Source organism: Quercus suber, unplaced genomic scaffold (genome assembly GCF_002906115.3).
Source record: "Quercus suber isolate HL8 unplaced genomic scaffold, Cork oak 2.0 scaffold_1110, whole genome shotgun sequence".
NCBI classification, from domain to species: domain Eukaryota; kingdom Viridiplantae; phylum Streptophyta; class Magnoliopsida; order Fagales; family Fagaceae; genus Quercus; species Quercus suber.
In genome coordinates, this window is record NW_027070515.1 from 40,364 (window position 1) to 50,134 (window position 9,771).

The following is a 9,771-nucleotide window of genomic DNA, read 5'->3' on the forward strand; positions in this document are numbered from 1 at the left end:
CTTGGACCCATGCTCTAAAAATTTATTGTTTGGGCTTGTTGGGCTGAAAACCCATTCATATTCAGGGTCAATCCAAACTGAGTCCCTACAAAACTAATTTTCTCATTATTTTATAACTATCATGATTGGAAAAACTTAATACACACTATATTCTATCAGTAGCAAATTAGCTCATAATATGAGTAGATGAAAATTTTAATATTGAAAAAAAGCAAAAATATATATAATTTTTTATTTATAGAGAACACAAAAGTCATTACTTAAAAAATATTAATAATATAGTAGGTATAACATTGTTTATTTTAGGGGCAAAAAAGAAAAAGAAAAAAAAAATCCTTAACGTTTGTTTACCGGACCCTTTATTAGTTTGGTAAACGGTTATATAAAGAAAATTTTCTTAATTAATAATTTAATACATCTAAAATAAAATTTTCTTACGAGTAAAACACTTTGCTATATATAATTAGTCATAATTATATAATTTTATGAATATTTTAAAAAATAAATTATATTTTATATTTTATATTTTATTACTCGCACCTGGCGCAAATTGCAACTAGTCTCATATAATGTGAGAGGTTGAGAGAACAAAAGCCAAGCGTGTAGTTCTATGATAGAGGGAAATAGTTATAGTTCCCGAGGGAGAGACATAAAGGCCGTCACATAAAAACGCCTGCCAGACCAGAGTAATAAATCGACTGAAAGAGTAATAAAATCACCACCAAGTAAAAGTTCTGTTCTTCACTTCTGTAGAGATGAACAGAGTTTATTGGTTAAAAGCAGAGCTGCAGAGATGCATGTGAGGGTTATAGCCATTACCCAGTAATGCCCAACAGGCATCATTGTGATTTGTGAATGATATAATTGCCTAGTCCAACAAAGGTTTTATTAGCCACATTTCAAGCTGAGTACCTTAAAAAAGAAGAAAAAGAAAAGGGTAAAACACCAAAACTTATTACAAGACACACAAGTGTTAAATAATTTGTATGTCAACCGTTTCAGAAAATTATTAATTGAATAACTTGGTTTTGTCTTCAAGAGTGGCTGTAAAAATCTGATAAAAAATATATAGAGAAGGAACAACATTTATAACACTGCAAAGGGACAGGAAAAACAGTCATCCTATAAAACAAAGAACGATAGGCTGTCATACAAGCTCAGATTTGACCCACTGTTATAGGTTGTTAATAACCAACCTAGGTCTCGAAATTTGAAGTTTCCTTGTAACATCCGTATCAAATTGCAATTTGTACGTTGGAATGGAAATTGAAAGTTGATACTGAGGTTAAGTTTAAGGAATTTGGGTATTGTTTATTTTGTTAAAATTAAAAAATTATTATTAAAAATATTATAAATAGGAGTAAAAATTAATTAAAATAGTACAATAAAACTTATGATAGTGTCAAAAAATACAATAAAACTCATAAATAATAGTAAAAATAAATTAAATAATAAAATAATTTATATTTTTCATTCTAATTCATACGCACACCAAAAGCCAAGTTTCTTCTGTAATCAGTGAGGGGAACACATCCCACTTTCCAACACGCGGAGAGGAAGAAGAAAACGAAATCAGTATTGTTAACCATCATCATGGTCTGAAATGCAAAGATTTGACTGATATGGAGCATGTAATTATTTTTGCAGGGGTTAAATTGAATATAATTTGAGTACAACTAGTCACTACTCACTAGGGTGCAGCAGTCTGTGATTCTGTGCTATTGATTGTTGATATAGATCCTGTGCAATAGTATTGCACAGTTATTGCTTGATGCAATACCTATGGAGGGCTGAGAGCAAAAATTTAAAAAAAAAAAAAAGGTTAACTTTTCTCTTAAGCTGTTTGATATATATATATATATATAAATAAAAAATAAAAAAGTAAATTTTCTCCTCAACCCTTTTATCTTTTAGTTTTTAATTTTAACTTTTGCTCCAAACTAATGTATCTCGTGCAATAGAATCTAAATCCGTTGGTTACATGGTCCTGGGCACTATAGTTTATGGAATTCTAGGGCCATGGACAAAATATCAATTAAAAAGTGTTGAGAGATAGCTGAAGCTAATACGTCTATTTGTTATGAGCCTCTCCAAATAATAGGGATTTGTGTAAAATTAAAATTAAAAAATAGAAGGAAAAAAAAAATCACACAGGGAATACAGGAAATGCAAAGACTTACATGGTTTGGTCTGATCTTATGCTTATATTTACTAGAAATGTCAAAAAGAAAATTTTAAAATTTTACTACGAAAATAAAGATATTACAAATGTGTCACGGAAACATTTTCACAAAACTCAAATCCCAAACCCCAAATTCACATCCAAAAAAGTCAGAAATTTTAATGCTAGTGTGCCCCGACTAAAGCTGTGTGTTGAAGGCTACCATTTATGTGTGGCCACATATATTTGCTTTTTAGACTTGTCCCATACCACCCAGTAGAGTCGGCTGGTTATTACGAACATAACCTTTTTGTACACGAAAAGCAAGGAGACACTCAGACACCATTATTGTCAAAGTCTACAAGGCTTTAAAGCCTTTTAAATTGGTCATGTGGGCACTACACGTACTATGCAAATTGGAGACTCTGAAAATAATGTCTGCAAACACAACATTTCTTTTTTTCCAAAAGCATTAAGGTGACTTTGTTATAATTGAAAATAATAATGGTGATATAGAATAATAGAGATGTTATTCTAATCATAACATATCATGTTCAAAACTATTGACATGTGTTGTTATTATTCATGGATAATAATAGTGATTATATGATGAAATAAACAGTATTCTAATCACAATAGATCATGTCATTAAGAAAAAAACAGAGTAAAAATGTTGCATCGATACAAATACCATTGTGGGCTTTGGAAGGGCCACTATGTATTGAAGAGGAAATAAAAGGGTCCTAGTGAGTGTAATCTATTCACAAGTCAGACCCAAAAACCTAATGCTTAGGCTATGATTCATTTTAGGACAAATGAGTTTATGGGTTGTGAAGCAGTGAGGCCCAAAAGGTACGAGGAGAGACCTGCTTAGCCCGTTTAAGAATTCGTTAAACGGCATGTCAATTTGATCAGACTGACGAGTAGTTTTACACAAATTTTACAGTCATTTATCAATATGAAACGAAGCAACATAATGGGTTTGCCAGCTACAAGTTGGGAGTTCCTGAAATGAAATGACTATACACTAGTTATAATGGAAAATTTAAAAGCAAAAACGATGTCGTTTGATGTTGAAAAGAATCAAAGGTTTATTGTGCATAAATGGTCGCCTTTTCATTGTCATTGTCGTTTGCTTAAAAGAAATGTGTCCATCTCTATAAATGGCGTTCATTATTTTGTTGTTTTCATGAGTATATATTTCGCGAGACATACCCACTTGGCATGTGATGAGTTTCACTTCATATTAAGTCAATTAAGATAAATAAAGGATTACATCATATACATGAAGCTCCAATTGTTAAGCAAGCCCCTTAATTAAACACAAATACAGCTAACACTTCCCTAATTATGGTATCAAAACCAACCTAATAATGTCATATTGCTCAAGGGCATTGCAATGTAATGCAAGCTCAATTGATAACATCAAAGATTTAAGTGAAGGAAATTATAATATCCCAAAATGCATGGATTTAGAAATTATACTAACTATATTGTGTATATTTTTGTGTGCGGATTTTGAGGATATGTATTAGGTTTGTTTAGAATATATAAACAGGTATATCCAGCTATGGCTGAAGCTTTCTTTAGATTATGGCAAAAGATGTGTGGCCATTCAAGCTATTTCTTTTTTTTTTGGATAAGTAGCCATTCAAGCTATTTCATCGTGTAAACTTGCTTTGTTTGCATCCAAATTAGAATTTCAAGTGGAATTTGAGCTAACATTAGTTGAACTAATGTTTCAACCTAAACAAATGTTTCATATGTGCAACATAGAAGTGTAAATGTGAAGAGTTAGTATCTTTATGCCAATGACTTGGAAACATCTATTAAAATTAAATCTAATCCATTGTGATTATAAACATCCTGCATATAAACTTACCACAATGATACACTAGTTTTTGTTCAAGTGGGTACAATATTAATCTAGAGATTAGTTTTCAGAGGACGCTTTATTTTGAGAAGATGGGAGAGACCTGCTATTACATGTAGCCGACTACTTGGAACACCTGACTTTGCTAGTGCCCTTCCCTTTTGGTCTAGCAACACAAAGCATGGGACATATTTAATATCATAATGAAGAAGCTGCATTGACAATGAATAAGGAAAAATCAGCTAGAGCTTTATATTAATCAATTCATCATATCATAGGGAGGATGTAGGGAGCCAAAGATGCTAAAAATAAACCAAGGAAGCAAAGTAATTGATTTTTACAAACTGAAGCTTAAAGAACAATAGCTATAATGCGAAATACATGATAGATTAAGCAATAGATGTATCATGCATTTCACATACTTGAACATAATTCAATTACCACAAATACATAATGCATCAAACTGCAAATTAAATTAATCTGACCAACACAACATTATATGCAACAGAGCAATTTTTTCTCCATTTGAAGTGATCAGCTTTTATAGAATTTCAGGAACTTAATCAACTCCACTTCCAAGGAAAGAAGGAATTATAGGATAATAGGCAATTTATATCAACAAAGAAAAGGTTGTTCAGTTGCTTGTTGTACTCCAAAAAATAAACCTCCATCAGCCATAGCACCCTCAAGTATAGACCAGTAGCATATTTCTTTGTGCTCAACATACAAGCTAAACATTCAAATTTCATAAATTAAAAGTGCTTTGCATTTCATGCTCAACATCCAGACTAGTATGTCATTTGGTTGTTAAAACTTTCCCACCCTCAAGAATGGAGCCAGTATCATCAAGGACAAAGCCCTAACGATAAAAAAGGTTGAGATATTAATACTGAGTTACTTCAGGATCCTTTAATATGAGAGCAATAATCATACTCATTGTGACAAAAAATGTTATTCCCAAAAAAATAAGAAGTGTGAATCTGGTTCCAAATATTTAATAACAATCTCATAATTTCAGCACTTTCATCATCTGAAAAACAGACAAGAAATAGTGAATAGCCTTATTGGCCTTTTGTTATCAAAGAGCAAGATCCTGTCACCAGGACTTTAAACCTGGTATATACTCTCCATCATAAACCATATGATACAATCCAACACAACAAGATTTACTTGAGTAAAATCCACAAATGTTGTGGTCATATGTTAAGCCTATTCTAAATAGGTCTTGGCCAAGATAGACAAGTGAAATACTGAAAAATATAAAAAATGAACAATGGCCTCTCAGGCAATTTCAAGAGATTAAAAAAATAATAATAATAAAATAAAAAGTAAAAACAAACAAATAAGTGAAACACATGAATGATACCAGATATTTTCCCTCAATACTTAATCATCTGCAAAAGTCTAAGTTGCCAGACAACATGGTTTCTCCAAGAGGTATATCCTTGGTGCCTCCTAATTAGTAATAACTTCAGTATAGTGTCATACTCAGTGGGACAAACAACTTGGTAATGCATTCTCATGACTACCAGTAATAACTCCACAAAAACAGAATGGCACTAGCCAGAATATAAGAAATAGGCAGTATGCTTAAAATAATATAACAAGAAACCCCATGGTTTTGTTGATTAATGCTAGAAAACTATATCCAACGACCAAGCTAAAAACCAGCCTCAAAATTGCATGTGCTTATATATAAGATTACGAGGAACATAGCATACCTCAGGTAGCCATTTTTCATTTTCCGCATCTGCCATGACAATGTTGAGCCAATCTAAGTTTCTACCCTCCACCTCTGAAACAAAATCAACTAACGAATTGCAAAGCCTGCATTTTGGTGAGTAGAACTCAATCACAGTAGCCTCTTTCCCAGTTGCCAAGGCTGAAGCAAATGCTGTTTGCTCTGCCTCTGCTTGCTCTTCAGGAGTCAAGTTCAACTTTCTCGACTTCAAACTCTTACTTTGGTTGGTTCCAGCATCAAATTGGAAGGGTTTATTGGAACTGAGCGATGGATAAGAGGATTTTGAAACAGACGTGACAAGATTGAAAGCAACAGACCCAAGATTTTGCAAGGACTTGAATATCCAAGGACTGTCAAACATGCAGAGATTAGGACTTTTAGGATTTTGTTGGGTGTCCCATGGCCATTTCAGGCAAAATAAAGGTTGTTTGGAAGAAGGACCCATTTTCTCTACTTTTCCTTTTTCAGATTGACGGACCTTTAAGACTCTTCATCTGTTACCCATATAGACTACCGAAATGAAGAATACAGTAAGGGGAGAATGGTCTGCATAGAACAAGGAAGATGCCATTAACAAAGCTGCCTCAAGACAATGAAATGACACAATCATCTCTGTCTCCAGTGAGATTGATTATCTTAGAATTGGTTATCATCTTTTGAGTCTAAATTTATCATTCAAGGCCCTTAATCAAGCAGTATCATTAAAGTCCAAACCGATTAATTCAATAAACAAAGCCTTTTGGATGGACCTCCAAACTTCCTTATAACCATCTCTTATATTATATGCATAGGACACAATAAGTCATTGATAATACATACACACCTAATAGTTCTACTAATGAGCTTCTTTTCTGCTTCAATGAATATGGAATATCAAAACTAACTAAAAGCCTATAAATTTCCACAAACAACTGAAGCCCACTACTAGATGTGTTCCAATTTCCAACTAAAATGTCCCAATTAATAACAAGAACTAAACCCACAACAACAAGAATTTTCCCAGCAAACAAAAATTACAAAATGATAATGCAATCCACAATAAATTTCATTTTTTTGCTCTTCCATTTTTCTTATGTGCTCAAGAACAATTAACTAAGAAAAAATTACTCTACAAATCAAGAAGGGAAAAATACCATGCAGTATTTTGATTCAAAAGGAAATAACACAAACCCAATTTGAAAAATCTTCTAAAGAGACGAAATTTCTGCAATTTGACTAAAAAACCTTCAAATTTCAAGTACAGAGTTCATGAACTCAGAAACTCACACAAACCCCAAAAGAATGAATCAACAATTTTTGACTGCCCCTGCTTTTAATCAAACTGAGAGACACAATAAAAACCACAATAAATTCAATGAAAAAACTTCAAACAACGTTAAATATACGTACCTTTTCTGTATGTATGTTGGCCGCTCAGAAAGAGAGAAGGTGTTTTTGGTTAGCTTAAGGTGTTCTTTGTCTGAGGTTGTTGTTATTTCACTGAAATTGGAGGGTACTTTTGTACTTCAATATTTTAGTCACTATTACTGTAATTATGTCGGCCCGCCCAAACCCAACTGAATTGTCTTGACGGGCTCTGGTAAATTGTTGGGCTGGATCTTAACATGGGCTTTAATTATTTATTTTTTATTTTTTGTTAGCAAGATCATTTTCTGTCTTTGGTTGAAGAAGGGATCTATTGGATCCGCATAAGGATTATCTCTCTTATATATAACACTAGTTGGGGCAGCACGTGGAAGGAACGTGCTCATGGAAAGAGAGTAGCGATTAAAGTCAGTTTTAGATTTTATTTATATCAGAAAACAAAGGTATAAATTATTTGAGTTTTAAAGTACATAAAGATTAATCTTTATGTTAATCGAAAGAGACATTAATTTTAAGAATTGTGATAATTATGTCATAAAAAGTTAATTTCATTCGTATAAAAATTTTGATCAACCACAAAGTTAGAGTAGCTATTTAACATATAAATATCTATTTTACTATAATAGTTTTTTAGTACCTACTTGCTAAAAGCAATATATCCACTCACTAAAAACTTCTAAAAATGATAACGAATATCATTATTTTCCAACAATAAATAACTGAGTTTTGCTATGAAAAAAAAAAAAAGATAACGAAAGACATGTGTCATCGAATTTTCCATTAGATAAATTATAAGTTTCGAAAATTAAAACCTAGAAAATCAATGTTTTTTAGATAACAAATAAAACACTTTATATCATCATTCCAACTTTCCAAGAATTACTACTATCTAAAACTCAAAATACGTGAAGAAAATTTTTGGGATGTCAAAATTTAGTGAGAATATTTTAGACATTACACAATAAATATATTAAGAATCATAAAATTTCATTAGGGTTTACTGAAAGAATAACAATATGATATATTTGCTATTTACCAAAATATTAAGGGAAAAATTGCTTGACTTTAAAGTTCAAGGAAGAATTGTAAACTACCCTAAACATAAAGGATGAAAAGTGTTTTTATCTTAAGTTTTTGTTTGTTTGTTTGTTTTTGTGTGTGTGTGTGTGTGTAAAACTATGTGTTTTTACTTAAAATGATGCGTAAAGAAAAAAAAAATACAAAAAGTCAACCCAAGAAAATTGTAAGTGAAACAATGAATTTTAGCTAAACAAAGTTGACTAAACCAACAAAAAATTTCTAAAAACACAACAGAATGACACAGCATTTTCATAATACCTTTATAATTTTGTTATATTTTATTTTTACTTGTAAAGAATTGACAGCTTAGCAGTTTTGAAAATATTGTGACGACAACAAGATGTCTTAACATTTTTACAAAAGAAATGTTATATCTACGACATTTTTACAACAAAATCATTAGTAGGTTTTTGCAAATTGTCATTGGCGAGCAAAAACGTAGTTTCATTGGTAAGTTTAAATTAGAACTAATAAAAATTTATCACCTATGATTTGTTATGAAAGTGTTATGAAAAATATTGTGAATGTAGTACTTTTTTTTTCACAATACATTTATTTTTAGTTGTGGTTGGTTCTAATATGATATTTTATTATTTTATTTTGATTTATAAAGAATTAACACCTTAGCAATTGTGAAAATATTGTGCCAATTTGTTATGTTAATATTTTATTAAAATGTCAAACAGTGCAAATTGGACAAACCAAAAATAATATAGCAAATCTATAGTATGTTTACCCATTCACCCAAAAAAAAAAAAGTGGCTAGCGAAATAGTGAAAATTGAACAAACCAAAACTATTGTAGCAAAGTTACTGTAGTTCTTCCCATTCACTTTTTTATATATAGAAAGCGTTGTGAAAAATGTTGCTAATGTATCACTTTTTTTTTTCACAATACCTTTATTTTTAGTAGTAGTTGGTTCCAGTATAATATTTTATTTTGACCTATAAAGAATTAACACCTCAATAATTGTGAAAATATTGTGACAATTTGTTATGTTACTAACTTATTATATATGATTCGGGTAACTAAGTGTATGTTTGGATTGCACTGAAAACAGCAGACGTGTGCGCCTGCATTTTTTTGTGTGGGTCCTGTGCACTGTTCACTGGACCCATAAGTACAGATTTCAGCAAATTTTTCTTTAAAATTGGGTCTCACGGCACTGTTCACATATTTAAAATTATTTTACTACAGTGTTTTCAGTTTCAACAATAAGTGATATTCAAACAGACCCTAAAAGTTCATATGTCTAAAAAAAAAAAAAAAAAAAAGGTTCAACTGGCGATGTTATGACTTATGAGAAGGAGAAAATAAAATAAAAAAGGGCCAGTGAATAGTAGGTGTCGAATAAACCAAAAACATTGTAGCGGTAAGGATTGGCTCTTTTTATATATGGATAATGGTAAGATGGAGTAACACATTTTGAGTCGGTCTAGGTTACAAGTGTGTAAGGAAAATGTCTTTTGTTGTAGAAGGGATCTTGTGCATCCACATATGCATTATCTCTTAGTCTTTCATAATCTTAATATAGATTGACACATTTTGAGT

General features: G+C 31.4%; 1 protein-coding gene across 1 annotated transcript; it reads right to left on the minus strand.

Annotated features, from left to right (window-relative positions):
* Positions 1 to 3,963: 3,963 nt before the first annotated feature.
* Positions 3,964 to 7,271, minus strand: LOC112022548 (uncharacterized). Its single transcript, XM_024055161.2, has 3 exons — positions 7,165 to 7,271; positions 5,756 to 6,321; positions 3,964 to 4,246 (listed from the first exon to the last, which is right to left on the minus strand). The coding sequence occupies exons 2-3, from the start codon at positions 6,218 to 6,220 to the stop codon at positions 4,088 to 4,090; spliced, it is 624 nt and encodes a 207-aa protein (XP_023910929.1). The 5' UTR covers positions 6,221 to 6,321; positions 7,165 to 7,271; the 3' UTR covers positions 3,964 to 4,087.
* Positions 7,272 to 9,771: the final 2,500 nt, after the last annotated feature.

Coding starts and splice junctions, on each gene's coding strand:
- LOC112022548 (XM_024055161.2), bottom strand. CDS start 6,220: ATGGGTCCTTCTTCCAAACAACCTTTATTTTGCCTGAAATGGCCATGG. Junction 4,247..5,755: donor ATGAAAAATGGCTACCTGAG/GTATGCTATGTT, acceptor TTGTCAATGCAG/CTTCTTCATTATGATATTAA.